Here is a 19,566-nt window from a genome sequence, read left to right as displayed (position 1 = left end):
GCCACTACTCCGTCACGTGACGTTTAGCAGAGCAACATTTGAAAATAATTCGGCAGGCAAAAAAATGTTTGTTTTATAGTCATACATTTGCAACGTGTATAAATTTCCCCCACCACTATAATTTGGAGAGATTTGTGAGTGAATTTTAAATAAGAAAAAATAGAGAATTAACTTCCAAGTTGTATCGCTACTAAACGTTGAACGGCTGAAAGCGGGTGAATAGTTATGCGAGGTCGTGTTTGACCCAGCACAATTTGTCATGAAAAATGCAATAAATTTATCACCAATTTAGAAATTAATATGTTGAAAATGCAACTGATTTATAACCAGTTTACAGATAAATATGTTTTCAATCATTTGTGTACAGTGGAACAGTTGTCGAAATAATTTATAAACCAAGCGCGCCACCTACAGGTTATTTTTGTTAATAGAAACTTTTGAATTTATATTTCCCTTGACCTTAGACAATAAAAAACTCAGTATTAAACTCTTAGTTGAAGTCATGCTTCTCTTTGAAACAATAAAATGCCCAATTGTATCATATTTTTAAACAGAAGCACAAATAATACATTCATTTGTTCACCAACAGCTTTATCCTGGTCAGGTTTGGGTTGGGTCCAGTAGCACCTGTAAACATGTAGGGACTGAAACCATGGTGAGCAGCATAAAGTGTTGATCCTGTACCTCCTCACAGACCAGGAGTTTGGCATGACCTATTTGTGTAAAATATGACAGTAGGTGGGTTGGTTAGTCTAAATTGTCCCTAGGTAATTCAAAGCAACACTAAGGAGGCGTAAAAAGTGCTATTTCAAATATGCATCAAATTGCTCCAAAACAAGTTGTATTTTATCAAGTGTAACCCACATTACACACTACAACTCTTATGCTGACACGTTTACCCTTTATTACATAAAAAAAACAGATTTTTATTAGTAAATTCAGTCACATTTCAAGTATTTAGCATATTACTAACTTCAATAGCTTTTAAAATATGCATCTTTTACCCTTTATTACATAATAAAAAACAGATTTTTATTCATAACTTCAATAGCATTTAAAGTATTCAGCATATTAATAACTTCAATAGCTTTTAAAATATTCATCAAATTGCTCCAAAACAAGTTGTATTTTATCAAGTGTAACCCACATTACATACTACAACTCTTATACTAACACTTTCACCCTTTATTACTTAAAAAAAAAACAGATTTTTATTCATAACTTCAATAGCATTTAAAGTATTCAGCATATTAATAACTTCAATAGCTTTTAAAATATGCATCAAATTGCTCCAAAACAAGTTGTATTTTATCCATTGTAACCCACATTACATACTATAACTCTTATACTGACACTTTTACCCAGTGGACTATTCTCAGTAAAAAAAAGTATTCAGCATATTAATAATTTCAATAGGTTTAATAGATACGTTTCGTCACTCAATCCGAATGACTTCCTCAGTCTGACTGAAGAAGTCATTCGGATTGAGTGACGAAATGTATCTCTACAACAAACTTGTGTCCAGATGAACTGATTCAACTTTGTGGATGTTTTACATGTACTGATAAATATGCAGAAATACTTAAAAACCCTCTTTGTTTACTTTGCAGGTGGAGAATGCAGAGACGCCCTGAATTACTACCTAACTTTATTTGTTTTTTTCCCCATTTTCCATTTATTCATTTACATTAGAATTTATATATATTTTTTTCAATTTTCCATTGATTAATTTTAATTAATTGCTTGATAATAATAATAATAATAAATACAAAATCTTCTAACTGATTTTACCTCAGTTTATAAGGGATAGAAAAATTGAGGGATTGTTCTTTTTTCATTTTTCGTTCATTCAATTGAATTTGATTGATGATGATAAAACATTTTTTTAAATAAATATGTTTGTATTGATTTCGCCTCAGTTTATCAGTATTATCACATGAATTGTTTGAATTAGACCATCATAGCAAATGTTATCAGAGTGATTCAGATATTTTTTTTAATGAATGGTAATGTCTGAGGGGGTTGGGAGGTTCAAGACTGTAGTATATTAGAATTGTATTTGGTGATATATAACTGTAAGTTCGTTAACGGAAAAACTGATAAAATAACGTTCTAGGAAACGTTCTAATAAAACATTCATACAACCAAAATGGAATGTTAAGGGAACGTTCAGAGGACCTTATTTAAAATGTTCTCAGAACATTCCAAGACAACGTTCCCAGAACGTTAAATTATTGTTGCAAATGAGGTTTAGGTAACGTTCTATGAACGTTTTCATAACTTTAAAAAAACGTTCTGAGAACATCAAGAAAACTGGACAAAATAACGTTGAGGGAACATTCCAATTCAACGTTCCCACAACCAAAATGGAACGTTTGGGTAACGTTCTCAGAACGTAATTTTGTTAGCTGGGATTGTATGGTTCTCAGGATAAACTATGTACCCAACGCGACCCTGACCATTTTTAAGCGATTACAGAACCGAAAACGAAGTGAAGTTTACTCACACTAACACTCCAGTTCAGCTGGTGGCAGTAATGCATTGTCGTATTATCTCGCCTGAACGTTACTGCACAGAAGTGGTTAGTTCTGTCCTTGTGATTAGAGTTAGCCTTAATGCTAACTAGCTAAAGCGAATGTAATAACGCCAGACTGCTGTTTGTTTATATACACTTAAATTAATTCACACATTGGGATAAATTGTACTGCAGTGTAGCAGCATGGCAGCTAAGATGTTGCCTGTACTCAAGTAAGTGTGTTTTCGAATAAAATATTAAGACTAGAATGAGCTAATTGATTAGCCTGCTAGCTAGTAAGACTTGTAAGAGCTAGTTCTAAAATTAGTTAATGTACAGTTTTATTTCACACAAGCTGTTTGACAGACTTTGTATTATAATGTATTGAATTACTATAGCATTGTTAATACTATTTTAAGTTAATAAGTACTTGCTAGACTTCAAGGACAACATTGTACTTGATCAGGTGTCAGTTTGTGACCTGATTTAAAGTAAGATCACGGTGTAAGATCTACTCAGTTTATGTTTATATTTGTATTATTTCATAAACGAGTCCAAATGACCAGTACATACTTTAGCACAAAATACTGAATAACTGGCCAATTACTTTTGAATACTTTACTAATACTGTAATGGACAGTTCCCCTTTGGTATCATAACAGCCTAAATTATTTGTGTCATGGATTCAGCAAGGCGTTGGAAACCTTCCTGGACTAGGTTTACATGATTGCATTACATAATAGCTGCAGGTTTATGATATACACATTTACACTGCAAATCTCCCTCTGCTGGATTAGGATCTGGTGACTGGGGAGGCCATTAAGGTATATACAGTATATCATCATGCCCATGGTCAATGAATATTATTTATTTTATTTATGAGGATTATTAGGATTACAACGTCATGTTTTACACACTTTGGTTACATTAATGACAGAAACGGTAGTTACTCACAAGATTAATCAGTTTACAAGTTTAATGTCAAACACAGTCATGGACAATTTTGTATCTCCAGTTCACCTCACTTGCACGTCTTTGGACTGTGGGAGGAAACTGCAGCTCCCGGAGGAAACCCACACAGACACCGGAAGAACCTGCAAACTCCACACAGAAAGTATCCATACCACTTCACCTGGAAATTGAACCCAGGGCCTTCTTGTTGAGAGACGACAGTTCTACCCACTGAGCCACTGTGATAAATGAATTGTGGCCATTCAGAGATGCAAATGGTTGGCACCAATGCTTATAGACTGTACTTTTTAACTAGCAATCCCTTGCCATTACAGGGCCCAAAAAAACCTTCCCCAGACTAGTACATCACTACCTGTTGACACAATGTGTGTACAGATTCATGCATTTTACATCAAATCGTAAAAATAGTAATCCTGCTTGTATTAGACCGGGCAATATTTTTGCAGCCTCAAATCCATGTTCTTGGATGATAGAAGTGGAACATGTCCTGTCTATTTCAGCCCATTCTTCACCATGTTCGACTGCAATGCTTTTTTTTTTTTTACCATTTTGACATGAATATCACCTGACCTGTGTCTTTATGATATTCTGCATGGTGTTTCTGCCACATGAGTGAGTGACTGAAAAATGACATGAATAAGCATGTGTACAGGTAATCCTAATAATGTGACCAGTGACTTAAAAGAGGATTCAAGCACATTTGTGTAATGTGAGTGAATACTGAAGTAGCGTCTATAAACAGTAATATACAGCAACACACGAAATTTAACAGTAAGTCATAAACAGCTTTTACTTTTTATTTAATTAACAGTTGTTTTTTTATTGCAGGCTTGCCACAAAGGTGGGCATCGCTGGAGGGGCTGTCTATGTTGCCTACGACTCAGGACTGCTGGGAGGGAGTACTGAAGGATCTGAGGCTCTGAGCAAAGCTAAAGCAGCCATCCCTCCAGCAGTGGATGAATGGTCCAAATACTTTGGCATTAAAGTAAAGCACTTCAATCAATTTGTTACCCATACACAAATCTTATCATGTTGTTAGCAACCAGTGCCAGGTTTAAAAAAAAAAAAGCATTACAATTGATATAAAGAATTTGCAGTACCAATATATTTTTTTCCAACCTTTTTAGCTTCCTGATGTCCCCAAAATAGAGTTCTCCCCTGTTGATGCTTGGAACTCAGGTAAATGTCTGTCATCTTTCATGTTTACTGAGATGTGGTGCATGTTAAACAGAAAATAATGTTAAATAGGAAATAATCCAAAAGTCTGAAGCCATTACTAGGAAAGTGGTATTTACAGTGATGTATATTTTTCGGCATTAATAAAGCACACTTAAAGATATTTTAGCAAGCAGTTCAAAGCATGCTGGTTTTCTTTAAACTAGTCTTTAACTGGCATGTCTGATCACACACGTCAGTAAAATTTTATATGCATTTTTTCCTCAATTCTTCTCCTAGTCTAGTCATGTCCAACTACCCGATTGCATTTTGCTTCCTTTACTGCTGGTGTGCTAGTGTGTGAGCTTATCGCGCGCCACACGAGCACCTCGTGTCATTTCAAAACAGATTTGCAATGACCAGATCTGAGATTTCGAAAACATCGCTTCGAATTTCAGCTCTGCCGTCCGGCTGGGCGGCTACATGAACAATGATTGGATAACTAACTGATGCAATGACGGGCCTCTACTGGCTGATTGATGGTGCCTGCACAGAGTCAAGAAATAATGCGTTGATATGCGTGTGGCTTTCTGTACACAAGGCTGATCCGCATATGAACTCACCTCGTGCAGGTGAAAAGTTGCGGTCGGTATTGCACACGTGTCGGTGGGGGCGTTTCTCAGTTGCGGCGCTCCTCTGCACCCTGTAATCAGGGTGATTGGATATGACTAAATTAGGGAGGAAATTGGGGGGGGAAATAATGAACAAAGAAGAACTGAGGCATGGACCACTGTGCCACTCTGATTGGTATGTATGTAATGTTTGTATGTGTTTATTAATTTATTTTCATACAGGAGTGAGGATGTCCATTCATGCTTTATCAGTTGCTCCAGCTACAGTATCTGAGTACACCAGCCAAGGCTTGCAGCAAGTAAAAGACCTCATCAAATGAACACTTTTCTCATTACACCAAAACTGCAAATCCTGTGTGTAGGTTGAAGATTGAACGGTGCACATAAAAGCTTCTTCCCAGACTTCAAAATCAAAATTTAAAGGAAAGATTAAAATCATAGTTTGTTCAGGCTTTGCCTCTGTGTGTTATACCTGTTCTAAAGGTATTTAGCACCGTCTAAAATAAGTACAACTAGAAGAATATGGCTATAAAGATGGTATGTTATGTTGTTATTGTATTTATCTCCTCTGTACTTTATCAGGCTGCACATTTTGGTATGTATCTAATTCCATGTTGCTTTGTTTAGTGGTAAATAAAATGCAATTTATTTACAATTGTGTTTTTGTGTTGATGCTAAAATCTGAAATAATGGAATTTGACATGCATATACAGTAGACCCTTGAGTTACGAACGGTTTACCATATGAACATTTCAGGTTACGAACGATCTTTTTCAACGTAAAGTACAAACCAATGTCATGAACAAGTTGACTCTGACCCTCTCTCTCTCTCTCTCTCTCTCTCTCTCTCTCTCTCTCTCTCTCTCTCTCTCTCTCTCTCTATCTATCTATCTATCTATATATATAAAACAGCGTTATATTTTGTAAAATTCTATATTAAAATGTCCCCAGAGAAGGTGCAGAGGAAGCACAGTTTTTTTTTTTTTTTTTTTTTTTTTTTTTTTTTTTTTTTTGTTGTATAATTACTCCTGCCAGTAGCTGTCACTGTGTATCAGACAGAGGAGACACTGAGTAAGAGAGAAGAAGGAAGTTATTCTTTCGTGAAATTACACCTACAAAATACAATGCTATTAAAATAAAGAAGGAAATAATAGAGAAATATGAGAGTTACTGTTGTCTGGTAGATACACTTTATTAAAAAAGAAGGAAATGTATTATGGTGTATGGTACAGCACACGCACTGTACTGAAATGTGATGTGTGTTTATGTACAGTACAGTACTACTGTGTATTGTTGTTCATTATTGTTTATTACCGGAATGTCTATAAGATTTAAGGGCAAATATAGCAATTAATAGCAATGTTGCTGATAACAACTAAATAGGCTTTGGTTAGGACATTTAGAAATACTCCGGTCAGCCAGACCTCTGTACGTGCTTTGTCTGGGTCGTGGAGCTGACCGCAGATATGGAAAGCCACAGAATGTTCTGTGAGAGAGCTGCTTCTCATCAGTGATGCTGTGTGCTGTAGGTAACATTGTCTCATACAACATCAGAAACCACACATGCACATCTTCTGATGACTTGACTCTGTGGTGTAAGGAGAGGAAGTGCTGAACAAGGTTTACAAACTGCACAATGCTGAAGCGGTAGCCGTAACCTCCATATATATTTACATTTTAGCCACATTGCAAACGTGTATTTAATTATATGAAAAAGAGTTTAAACACTTTCAACCTTCAACTTTTGGGAAGACCCTTCCCAAAAATATTTAAACCCTTCCTGGAATTTATAACAAAATGTAGTGATTCATGAATGTTAAAAGCTTATTTTTGGTTATTATTTATATAGTATGTGGACACACCTTTTATTTTAATTACTTAATTATTTTTTAACCAAACACAGTGCTAACAGTGAACATAAAGGTGTTATTGTAGAAAAGGGTGACATAGGGAAGATATACACTGATCAGCCATAACATTAAAACCACCTCCTTGTTTCTACACATACAGGTCCTTCTCAAAAAATTAGCATATTGTGATAAAGTTCATTATTTTCCATAATGTAATGATAAAAATTAAACTTTCATTTATTTTAGATTCATTGCACACCAACTGAAATATTTCAGGTCTTTTATTGTTTTAATACTGATGATTTTGGCATCTCTGCTAAAAAAATTAGCATATCATGAAAAGGTTCTCTAAACGAGCTATTAACCTAATCATCTGAATCAACGAATTAACTCTAAACACCTGCAAAAGATTCCTGAGGTTTTTAAAAACTCCCAGCCTGGTTCATTACTCAAAACTGCAATCATGGGTAAGACTGCCGACCTGACTGCTGTCCAGAAGGCCATCATTGACACCCTCAAGCAAGAGGGTAAGACACAGAAAGAAATTTCTGAACGAATAGGCTGTTCCCAGAGTGCTGTATCAAGGCACCTCAGTGGGAAGTCTGTGGGAAGGAAAAAGTGTGGCAGAAAACGCTGCACAACGAGAAGAGGTGACCGGACCCTGAGGAAGATTGTGGAGAAGGGCCGATTCCAGACCTTGGGGGACCTGCGGAAGCAGTGGACTGAGTCTGGACGAGAAACATCCAGAGCCACCGTGCACAGGCGTGTGCAGGAAATGGGCTACAGGTGCCGCATTCCCCAGGTCAAGCCACTTTTGAACCAGAAACAGCGGCAGAAGCGCCTGACCTGGGCTACAGAGAAGCAGCACTGGACTGTTGCTCAGTGGTCCAAAGTACTGTTTTCGGAAATCAAGGTGCCAGAGTCTGGAGGAAGACTGGGGAGAAGGAAATGCCAAAATGCCTGAAGTCCAGTGTCAAGTACCCACAGTCAGTGATGGTCTGGGGTGCCATGTCAGCTGCTGGTGTTGGTCCACTGTGTTTTATCAAGGGCAGGGTCAATGCAGCTAGCTATCAGGAGATTTTGGAGCACTTCATGCTTCCATCTGCTGAAAAGCTTTATGGAGATGAAGATTTCATTTTTCAGCACGACCTGGCACCTGCTCACAGTGCCAAAACCACTGGTGAATGGTTTACTGACCATGGTATTACTGTGCTCAATTGGCCTGCCAACTCTCCTGACCTGAACCCCATAGAGAATCTGTGGGATATTGTGAAGAGAAAGTTGAGAGACACAAGACCCAACACTCTGGATGAGCTTAAGGCCGCTATCGAAGCATCCTGGGCCTCCATAACACCTCAGCAGTGCCACAGGCTGATTGCCTCCATGCCACGCCGCATTGAAGCAGTCATTTCTGCAAAAGGATTCCCGACCAAGTATTGAGTGCATAACTGAACATAATTATTTGAAGGTTGACTTTTTTTGTATTAAAAACACTTTTCTTTTATTGGTCGGATGAAATATGCTAATTTTTTTAGATAGGAATTTTGGGTTTTCATGAGCTGTATGCCAAAATCATCAGTATTAAAACAATAAAAGACCTGAAATATTTCAGTTGGTGTGCAATGAATCTAAAATATATGAAAGTTTAATTTTTATCATTACATTATGGAAAATAATGAACTTTATCACAATATGCTAATTTTTTGAGAAGGACCTGTACTGTCCATTTTATTAGCTTCACTTACCATATAGAAGCACTTTGTAGTTCTACAATTACTGACTGTAGTCCATCTGTTTCTCTGCATGCATTGTTAGCCCCCTTTCACCCTGTTCTTCAATGGTCAGGACCACCACAGAGCAGGTGTTATTTAGGTGGTGGATCATTCTCAGCACTGACACTGTGTTAGTGTGTGTTGTGCTGGTAAGAGTGGATAAGACACAGCAGTGCTGATGGAGTTTTTAAACACCTCACTGTCACTGCTGGACTGAGAATAGTCCACCAACCAAAAATATCCAGCCAACAGCGCTCCGTGGGCAGCATCCTGTGACCACTGATGAAGGTCTAGAAGATGACCAACTCAAACAGCAGCAATAGATGAGTGATCGTCTCTAACCTTACATCTACATGGACCAACTAGGTAGGAGTGTCTAATAGAGTAGACAGTGAGTGGACATGGTATTTAAAAACTCCAGCAGCGCTGCTGTGTCTGATCCATTCATACCAGCACAACACACACTAACACACCACCACCATGTCAATGTCACTGCAGTGCTGAGAATGATCCATCACCTAAATAATTCCTGCTCTGTAGTGGTCCTGACCATTGAGGAACAGGGTAAAAGCAGGTTAAAAAAGTATGCAGAGAAACAGATGGACTACAGTCAGTAATTGTAGAACTACAAATTGCTTCTGTATGGTAAGTGGAGCTGATAAAATGGACAGAGTGTAGAAACAAGGAGGTGGTTTTAATGTTATGGCTGATCAGTGTATATATCTGTGTGTGTGTTTGTTTTTTTTGACTGTTGTGTTTAAAAAGGAAAGTGAGAGTGTGGATAGTGGTATAATTAAATTTTAGCAGCTTTTGAAAGTTGCAGAGGTGTTGCTTGTGTTTTGCACTTTTACTATGGTTTCTGTTTGCATCTTTCAGGTCAGAGTGTGAAGTTGCAGTTTAAGTCAGGCTGATAATGTTTTAGTTTTTACTTCACTCTAGACATCATTTAACCCTTGAGCACATCAAACATGTTTTGTTCACTTATCAGTAGGATAGTAAAATAAAGGATATTTTGTTACTGCAGTTTTACTCATTTTAACTCTAGGGTTAATGTCTACAGCATATGTACTGTAGGTCATGTATGAACAGACACAATTTGAAAGCTTAAAATCTGTATTTTTCATCCATATCAGACACATTTGCATATTTCACATTGTGCATTTTTAGTGATAAATACACTCACCAGCTACTTAATGGAAACAACTATACATGTGCTCAGTAGATCAGTCTCATGGTAGAACAAAGGTTGAGAACTTTAGTTAATGCTTTCTGCATGCAAATTCAGACAGTGCAATTTGCATGATGCAGCATAAATCAAATTTGATCAGTTTTTCCAATCGTCCAGCTTTTCCCACCGTAGCTTTAGACAACTTTAGTTGTTGCCTGACAGAAGTGGAACCTAATGTTCTCTTCAGTTGTAGATGCCTTATAGTTTGTTTTGTTGAGCTTGTATATGTATATACAGTATATATACAGTATATATACAGTATATATGTATATATACTGTATATACAGTATATACACAGTATATATATATATATGTGTGTGTATGTGTGTGTGTATATACAGTATGTATATATGTATATTATATATATATACTGTATATATATATATATATATATATATATATATATATATATATTGAAAGCTAAAGTGCAAAAATCTTCGAAATATTATTTTAGGAAAAACAACAATAATTTTACAGTGCATTTTTATTTTGAGGGTTCCAAATATAAACATCATTACATGATTAAGTAAAACAGTTCAGTTGAATTTTTAATCTCCTTTCTTAATAACTTTTTTAATCCAGTCTGTGTACTTTGAAATCTGAGTGTAGACATTGGGCACATTTGGATATTGACAATTTCCTCGTAGGTTGAATGACACAATGCCAACTGCAAGATCATTGCAGACCAGAGGTCCACCAGAATCACCCTGCAAATTCACACAAACACACATCTGTGAGACATTTGAGAAGAAACATTAGAGAACGTAGAACTGAGGCGATGCACGTGACTCGGCTGTGCTGCATTTTAGTAAAATTGTACCTGGCATGCTCCACTTTTGGTCCTGTAACCCCCGGCGCACAGGATGTTCTGTGGGAGTGAAACACTGGCTTTTGCCCACTGCTCCTGGCAGACTTTAACATTTATGGTAGACACGTCAGTCACCAACAGGTTGTTTACCATTTTTTGCTGTCCATCACTTCCCCAGCCGGCGACCAGACACTTGGTTTTAGAATTGACTGACTTGTTCATGCTTGGGATTTTGATGAGCTTCACACCATTTTTAAGTTGGACTTTCTCTGAAAGCTGAATATACAAAAAAAAAAAATCACATTACGCAAATGAACAAATTGCATTAATTTTGTCAGATCTGTTATAAGTATGATGATCAAAATACAGCATTCTAATATGTAATAATGTTGCATAAATGGATGTACCGTACCCTCAGAAGCATGATGTCAGCCCCATTTTTTGGGTTTTTATATGAAGGATATTTGTACTTTCTTATCACCGAGTATCTTTTTAAATTTTTTCCTTGTGGATTGATGTCCTGAGTCCCGAGGATCACACTCATGTTGCCCCTGTGGATTTATGAAGATGGATATCTTACTAAGATAAACAAAAAAAAACCTTCTGCTTTTTGTAAAACTCAAGAACATGATTTGCCTACGATTTGTCACAATGTGCAGCGGTGAGCACATAGCGGTCGTCTATGAGGGCTCCTCCACAAATGTGCTTCCTGTCACACTGCACTGATGCCATGTACTGCAGTGTGTTCTTCTTGGCCTTTCCACCATTGATGATTTCGTCTCCATATGTAGCTAAAGATTAGAACATATACTGTTGGTGTAACAGGTTCCATGTACAGAAATGCTTATTTATTAGCTGGTAATGGTTATAGAGCAACATGACCCCATCATCCACTATATGGCCAAAAGGATGTGGACACCCGGCCATTATCTTGTTGGACATTATTTTAAAACTAGGGAATTAAAATTCAGCTGCCACAACTTTACAGCTATAACAGGTAATGTTTGTCTCTTTTAAGAAGTCTCTGTGGGAATTTGTTCCTGTTCCATCTGTAGCACATTTGTGAGGTCGGGCACATGCTGTACAAAAAGGCCTGGCTTGCAATCGACTTTAAATCATTCCAAAGGTGTTCATTAAAGTTCATTAGTCTGAGCTCTGTGCAGGTTACTACACATCAAACTTGGTGAATGATTATTTATGTACATGGACCTTGATTTTATACCTGTCAGCAATATGTGTGGATGGAACAGCTAAACCAAATAATTCAGGGATGTCTACATACTGTAGTTTGGGTCATATTGTGTAAGCCCTACATACCAGCTGACAAACCTACAAATGCATTTATAAATGCTTATTACAAAGGATGTCAGCTGTCAATTTTAGGCTGTCTGACCAGTCAATTCACACCTTATTTGTTTGTTTTTATCCTTTATTGTAGTTTAATTTCACATAATTTTGTTCATCAAATAAGATCATATTCAGCATTTGAGCATTGGATTGTCATAGTTTTTTTCTAAAGACCTGTCATAGCAGTAAAACTCATTGTCATAAAGTCTTAATGAATAATGAATTCATGTTGACAAAATCTGACTTAATTAAAATCAAGTGACAAAAGAAAAAAATCTTATGATAAATGATGTTTTGTAATTGTTATGGTGTCATGTAGCCCTATAATTATTACCACACCAAGTAAAATGTTCAAATGTTTAGATATAATAATAATGTGTAATAAATATTGCACATAAATGTGCATTTTGAATACATTATTATAAAACATAGAAAATATTGAAAAATATCACATAATAAAGAAAAACAAGACAGTAAAATTTTTTCTTTAAAACTGTGCACTTACCATGAATTGCCAGAGTGCTGAAAGCTACAGTAAGCAAAAATCTGAGTCGAAAGTTCATCCTGTCAGTCCTACACTGTGACTCAAAGACCTGCACATCTTACTTATATACTCACTGCATGACCTGCTTATTGTGGTTGATGATGTTCAGCCCTGTTCACAGTAAAATTCTGATGAACCCTGGAACTGTGATAAAAATACTCTTCAAGTTGTCTGATATTAAACATGATAAATGTAACAGTTAGAATTTCACTAGGCCTTAAAAAAATCTTGACCAGAAATATGTCCAAATACCCTTTTTTTCTATTTAAGAGAAATTTAGAGAAGGTGTTTGCCCAACAGTTCTGTTTTGTTAGCTATAACAATCATAACGGACAGCATATGGCTGAAAGTGTGAGGACTTCTAATTACCGAGATCAGAATTTAGTCAGGGTGGCACAGTGGCTCGGTGGGTAGTACTGTCGCCTCACAGCAAGAAGGATCGAAAGCAAGAACATAAAATCCCCAGGCGGGACAGTCCGGGTCCTTTCTGTGTGGAGTTTGCATGTTCTCCCCGTGTCTGTGTGGGTTTCCTCCGGGAGCTCTGGTTTCCACCCACAGTCCAAAAACATGCAGTCAGGTTAATTGGAGACACTGAATTGCCCTATAGGTGAATGGGTGTATGTGTCTGCCCTGCGATGGACTGGCACCCCCTCCAGGGTGTTACTGTGTGCCTTGCGCCCATTGAAAAGCTAGGCTAGGATAGGCTTCTATCCCCCCCCCCCCCCCCCCCCCCCCCAGGGGACCCTGATTGGATAAGCGGTTAAGAAAGTGAGTGAGTGAGTGAGTGAGATTTTAGTCACACACGTTGCTAACAAATGTGTAAAATCAGTTAATCAGACAGTGATGCAATATACAAAATAAAGTTTATTATTATTTTCATCTACAGTTTTATCTTGGTCAGGGCTGCTGGCAAGTCCGGTTATACCAGAAAACACTGGGCACAAGACAAGGATACCCTGGACAGGGCACCGATCCATTGCAGGGCTTCAGCCATATGACATCATCTTTAGATATATAGTCTAAAAACACAGCACCTCTCGTTATAGAAACTGTGCCAAAATTGCAACCGGCAAAACTTATTTTAGTAGCTTTAGATCAGGTGTTGTTAATAAAATGTGATTATAATACATGTATTGCTCAAAATGTTTAGGAACCTGGTTGTCTGTTCTAAACAGAGCTGTGTCCCACATTTGGCCTTTTCATGACATTTGCTGATGTCAAGTTTGCTCTTTAAATTAGTTTCTATATCTCGAATAGCTGAGTAAGCTTTTCTCACCACACACCCCTTTTCCTGTTTGCAGTGCAATTAGTTTACGGTAAAAAAAAACCCTCATGTCTGTGGCAAGGCAGTTAGAAAAAAGACCACCAGGCTATAATAAAGTGATACTACGCTGCAAAGCTGACCACATGTTTCCGCTGCAATGCTTTTGATGACAAATCTTGATATGGGGTTGTGGTGGTATGTTTAAAAGAAAAGGGCTAAAATGGTTGTATTGAATTATGTGTAGACTGTTATTTTACTATGACTTTTAATTGGTCAGTTACATGTGGGAACTCCATACTTTTCAAACCAGTTATGCTTAAATAGAAAAGTTCCTTTTCCACATTGTTGCCATACAGAATATATCAATAAAATGTATTAAATATAAATTGTATTATATAAAATATAGAATTATATTATTTTATATACAAGTATTTTACACATGTTAGCAATGGCCGGGTATAGCTAAAACCGCAGCACTCATAAATTAAAACAGGTGTCCACATACATTTGCCCATATAATGTATTTTTCAGTATGTTACATTTATAAGTTATTAATATGTATTAGTAAATACTACTACTACTACTACTACTACTACTACTACTACTACTACTACTAATACTGATACTACTACAACTACTACTACTCCAACACCACTAATACTACTATTATTACTACTACTACTATTAATAATACTACTACTACCACCGCTATGCTTCTACTACTACTACTACTAATACTACTACTACTACTACTACTACTACTACTAATAATAATAATAATAGAAACACCCAAGTGGTGCAGCAGTAAATCACACTAGCTCACTACCAGTGGGATCCAGTGGAGCGAACTGGTCTCCTGATTGGATTGGCGTAAAATAATAACATAACAATACAAGCCTCTTCAATGACAGGAAAGTGGTTTGATCACACAATTTACAATGCACTATGTTTCCAGTAAATTTTTTCTTAATGCTTGTTTTGCTTTTTAAAACTTAAAGCTAGTCGGCTTGATTAAATAAAAAATTATACTTAATTTAAAAATTATACTTTAAACAATTGTTAAAAAAGTATAAATTGACCTGCAAAAAATTGCTGAAAAACTGCCCACTGGATGGTATTCAACATGACACATTGTACTGTATAATGCATTATTTATAATTATTTAATCAATTAACAAAGCAATAAATAAAATTGAAATAATACATGCATTAAGATTTTATTAATTTTCAGTTTATCCTTTGTACTGTTTATTTTTATTACACTTTAGTTATAAGCACAGTAACATGGCAGGGTTTCATTTATTTTGATAGATATTTGAATTATGCTGTAGCTGAAAAACATTCAGAAATAAAACAATCAGAATCAGAATCAGAATCACTTTATTTCGCCAGGTATGTTACACATACGAGGAATTTGCTTTGGTGATACACTCAATGATACACACAAACAGATAGATAGATAGATATGTACTTGACAACACAAACAAAAATGTGCAGTATTTGAGCAGTTTACTAGTTACACTCTTTCTAAAATAGCATTAATCCAAGGCAGAAATTTGGATATCTTGGTATAGACGTATAGCTTCTTTGACACATCACATTTACCATCATTGAATGAAATAATGCCGACTGCAGTGTTCTTACACACCAGTGGACCTCCAGAGTCACCCTGTAACAATACAGACACATGTCAGGTCCAAAACTCTTTTTCTCACAGCCAATAACAATAAATGAACTGTACAATGTTTAAAATGTTATAAGGAACAGTATATTGATAATAATTGTAATTTATACCTTACAAAATCCTCCGTGACCTTTTGTACACACCAGACGTGAGGTAGGAAAATTCTTTCTCCCGAATTTCTTACAGGCACTTATGTCTGTTGTGGTAACATTAACCTCCATGAGATGTTTACTTGCTTTGCCATTTTCAGTTTGTGTCCCCCAGCCTGCAATACTGCAAAGTTGTTCAGCCTTGATGTCTTGATTTTTCTTTGGTAATGAGACCCAGTTTATAATGGGACTCTTATCGACAGGTTTGGAAAGCTGTGGTAAAATTATTACTCAATTATTACTCAAGTACATTATCTATCTATCTATCTATCTATCTATCTATCTATCTATCTATCTATCTATCTATCTATCTATCTATCTATCTATCTATCTATCTATCTATCTATCTATCTATCTATCTATCTATCTATCTATCTATCTACCTATCTATGGACATGGCGTAGGGTAGGCAACAGTTTTTTCAATGTAATAAATAGGCAGGGACTTCATGGCCAAGATGCTTGTGCATTAGGTAAGAGAAGAACATCAAGAGCTACCTAATTTCAAATTGAAATAATTTAAACATTTCAAATGTACACTTTTAACCTATTTTTATTCAAGCAACCGGCTGTGTAAATACCCTCATAAAAACATAGCAGCTGCTGTGAAACTCAGTAACTTTATAGTAAATCAGCTCCTAGCTATCTACCACAAATGCTCACGCTTTCTATAAATTGCTTTTATACTCTGCGTTGGATATTGTGTCTGGTGCTTTACCTGTAACAGCATGATGTCATTAATTAAGTTTGCTGAATCATATGCTGGATAGATGTGGTAATATAAAATGTTCCTTAACTCTGACTTCGTACTTGACAGTGAATGCACACCCAACACTACAGTCAGATTCTTCTGGCTGTTAGAAAACAACATACACACACATACAATTCCCTTAACAATAATGAGATAAGTAATATAGTATAATCCTGAAATGGGGCTTTACCTGGTGCCTTAGGCAGGACCTGCCCCATTACATTGACATTAAAACACACCCCAAATACAAACTTGTTAGACTTCTGTGCCAGAGTTGTGAGGTCAATGTAACAAACCTCTTTAATCTTTGCAATTTGCCTTGTATCAGATTAATTTTACTAACTGAACCAAGAACATTTGTACTTCACTATGCACCTTTTATTATAAACACACTGACTAGAATTAACTGACAGCAGCATAGTGTATAAAATCATACTGTATAAACAGTTGAGAGCTTTAGTTTATGCTTATATCTAATAACAGAATAGGAAACAAAGCGAGTGATCTAAGGGAAACTGCATTGGTTCCAGAGAGGATGGTTTGAATATGTTAGAAGCTAATAATCTCTTGGGATGTTTATGCACAACAGTCTGTGATGTTTACACACAGTGGTGCATAAAATGCCATAAGACCAGCGTTTTTTGACTAGAGTAACTGACTCACTGACTGTGAATTTTTATCAAGCAGTAAATTTACCTCCAGCAATGTGCAGCCGTCATAACGAAGTGTTTGGACACAAGAAAGCCTCCACATATGTGTTTTCCATCTTTCTGGACAGAAACCATGTAGGGTCTGGAGTGAGGTGCAGCATCTCTGCCACCCACGATGCCCTCATCGACGTATGCTATTGTGATAGGATATTTTAGATAAATAAAACATATTATTGAACAAAAGAACAAGGTTATTTAAATGTTTTATAAAATTTAGATCTCATTTATCTTGAACCCTACCATTAAAGCCACGCAGTCACTTTAAAGTTTCTAAAGGAAGACTATGCTACATTCCAGGGAAATCGAAAAATGTTGAAATAAACTATATGCTCAAAAGTATGTATACATTCCTCCTAATTATTAAGCTCAGGTGTCCCAGCCATACCCATATATAAAAGTAAAATCCAATTATCACAGAGTGTCATTTTAACCAAAGAAGTGAAATCCATCATTGAATTCATAATGCCAGTTACACAGTCAAGCTTGACAGTTCCCACAGCAGAAAAAAACATCCTCACATCTTCACTGACCCACCTCCATGCTAGAGTAACACCAGGGTTGCTCTGATGAGATTGGGTGAGACCGGATACTGTCCAAGCAACTGAAATCTTAGCCGCTTGTTCAAGGGCCAAACAGCGGCAGCTTGGTTGCATGGAAGTACAACATTTAACCCTCTGATTAAAAGCACAGTGCTGTTAACTACTGATTCACCGCTCACCTACATGAATTAAATACTATATATTGTCAGTTAAATAAAGATTGTAGAGAATTAACAAATCATATATTTTTGCTGTCCCATCTTTTCTTAAAATGTGTTTAGTGATAAATGAGAGCAGATTAATTTAAATATCTTACCCGGGTGTGTGAGGTGTTGGAGGAGAGAAGTAAGTATAATCAGTGTTATAAGAGCCATGGTGAATCAGTAACAATGAGACCTTTTCAGGAAAAGGTGTTTATATATGCTGGTAAGCTAACCACAAAGACCATAAATTCTATGTCATACACACTTCTGACTCTGAGGTTTTGCATTTCCTTGAAGAGACATGATTTCCACTCCACTCCAGAAAACACAAAAACCTTTAAAACCGCGTACTGACTTATTAAGAATCAGCTTCATTAAAAATTGAAAGTTTACATACACCTCTGTAAGATATGTATACTATGGCAGTCATAGAATAAAAGTTTTTTGTGGGTTTTTCCTAAATGATGACAAAATTTACTCGATAAAAATTTACACAGAAACTTTGGTTAACTTTCAATTCTTTGCCAGTAATTATAATAGCATACTAGTTACTTATCTATATCCATATAAACAGTGATATTCAGAGTGTTCTCTTTACTTGCACCTTCATTACCCAAACTAAACAGTAATGTATTCTGATAATTGAACATACACATGAAACCAGAACAAAAAACTTATATAGGTTCATTGCGCGTTGGGAAACACTGGCTGCAAGGCAGGATAACATGGACATGGCAGCAATCCATGGCAGGGCTTTGGCCAGTCACATATAATATAGTACCTACCTACCTACCTACCTACATGTACTTCTGTCTAAATGAAAGCTGTTGGTATTGTGTGTTTCTGAGAGAAGGAAACTGTGATTACCCCAAAAGACCAAATAAGAAATATTTTTATTTCTATTTTTTATTTACTGGTAGTGTTTACCTTTAATAAATATTGTAAGTACAAGGTCAGAGTGCCATGGAACTGTAACAAAGGTTTGCAGAATCATAAAATAAATATTTAACTAATTCTAATTTAACTAATGATAATTGTTGAGTGATATTAGTAAAATGAGTAAGAATGTATAAATGTGTGGCTTTGTAATGCTATCTGTTAAACTAGTGTTTGCCCTGGCTGCATAACTGCCTTGCACTCAGGGTTTACAGTACCCACCACTCAGCCTTTCACTTAGGGATTTCAGTTAGTGCTGGACCTACCATTTCCCTGGCCAATTACTGAAAATGAATGAAATAGACCTAACAGGCAAACAGTGAGGTTTAACAAACAACCCTGTGCCCCTAATTGTTGTGGTTAAATGGTCTGGTGCCATATTGAGCTTTAGAGCAACCGCACGTGAACGTAGGCTCGTGCATCGGCTCGTGCATCGGTAGATGAAGATTAATAGATGACGGATGATGAGTAAGTATCTCGTTTATAAACTAACATAAAACAAATTTTAA

At 36.4% G+C, this 19,566-nt stretch overlaps 3 protein-coding genes across 3 annotated transcripts; 1 reads left to right on the top strand and 2 right to left on the bottom strand.

Moving 5' to 3' along the window:
* The first annotated feature begins 2,568 nt into the window (after nt 1-2,568).
* On the top strand, nt 2,569-5,929 carry micos13 (mitochondrial contact site and cristae organizing system subunit 13). Its single transcript, XM_063012528.1, has 4 exons — nt 2,569-2,748; nt 4,316-4,472; nt 4,615-4,666; nt 5,497-5,929. The coding sequence occupies exons 1-4, from the start codon at nt 2,720-2,722 to the stop codon at nt 5,592-5,594; spliced, it is 336 nt and encodes a 111-aa protein (XP_062868598.1). The 5' UTR covers nt 2,569-2,719; the 3' UTR covers nt 5,595-5,929.
* A 4,680-nt stretch (nt 5,930-10,609) lies between these two features.
* LOC134331217 (kallikrein-7) lies at nt 10,610-12,843 on the bottom strand. Its single transcript, XM_063012527.1, has 5 exons — nt 12,785-12,843; nt 11,573-11,723; nt 11,345-11,483; nt 10,945-11,208; nt 10,610-10,831 (listed from the first exon to the last, which is right to left on the bottom strand). Exons 1-5 carry the CDS (start codon nt 12,840-12,842, stop codon nt 10,673-10,675), a joined length of 771 nt encoding a protein of 256 aa, XP_062868597.1. The 5' UTR covers nt 12,843; the 3' UTR covers nt 10,610-10,672.
* A 2,759-nt stretch (nt 12,844-15,602) lies between these two features.
* LOC134331840 (granzyme B-like) lies at nt 15,603-18,292 on the bottom strand. The gene is made up of 5 exons (XM_063013382.1): nt 18,235-18,292; nt 17,366-17,513; nt 16,637-16,772; nt 15,881-16,132; nt 15,603-15,755 (listed from the first exon to the last, which is right to left on the bottom strand). Exons 1-5 carry the CDS (start codon nt 18,290-18,292, stop codon nt 15,603-15,605), a joined length of 747 nt encoding a protein of 248 aa, XP_062869452.1.
* Nucleotides 18,293-19,566: the final 1,274 nt, after the last annotated feature.

The sequence above is a fragment of the Trichomycterus rosablanca genome, chromosome 17 (assembly GCF_030014385.1).
Source record: "Trichomycterus rosablanca isolate fTriRos1 chromosome 17, fTriRos1.hap1, whole genome shotgun sequence".
Lineage (NCBI taxonomy): Eukaryota > Metazoa > Chordata > Actinopteri > Siluriformes > Trichomycteridae > Trichomycterus > Trichomycterus rosablanca.
The sequence above is the reverse complement of the archived record's forward strand: the minus strand, read 5'-3'. Positions and strand labels throughout refer to the sequence as shown.

Bases quoted from the DNA above. Each gene is read 5' to 3' on its own strand.
- LOC134331840 (XM_063013382.1), bottom strand. From the start codon at position 18,292: ATGGCTCTTATAACACTGATTATACTTACTTCTCTCCTCCAACACCTC. The intron at 17,514-18,234 runs GTAAGATATTTA...CTATCACAATAG, and splicing joins CCAACACCTCACACACCCGG to CATACGTCGATGAGGGCATC. The intron at 16,773-17,365 runs GTAAATTTACTG...GTTTTCTAACAG, and splicing joins ACGGCTGCACATTGCTGGAG to CCAGAAGAATCTGACTGTAG.
- micos13 (XM_063012528.1), top strand. From the start codon at position 2,720: ATGGCAGCTAAGATGTTGCCTGTACTCAA. The intron at 2,749-4,315 runs GTAAGTGTGTTT...TTTTTATTGCAG, and splicing joins AAGATGTTGCCTGTACTCAA to GCTTGCCACAAAGGTGGGCA. The intron at 4,667-5,496 runs GTAAATGTCTGT...ATTTTCATACAG, and splicing joins TGTTGATGCTTGGAACTCAG to GAGTGAGGATGTCCATTCAT.
- LOC134331217 (XM_063012527.1), bottom strand. From the start codon at position 12,842: ATGAACTTTCGACTCAGATTTTTGCTTACTGTAGCTTTCAGCACTCTG. The intron at 11,484-11,572 runs GTAGGCAAATCA...ATAAATCCACAG, and splicing joins GCTGCACATTGTGACAAATC to GGGCAACATGAGTGTGATCC. The intron at 11,209-11,344 runs GTACGGTACATC...TTGTATATTCAG, and splicing joins CTGACATCATGCTTCTGAGG to CTTTCAGAGAAAGTCCAACT.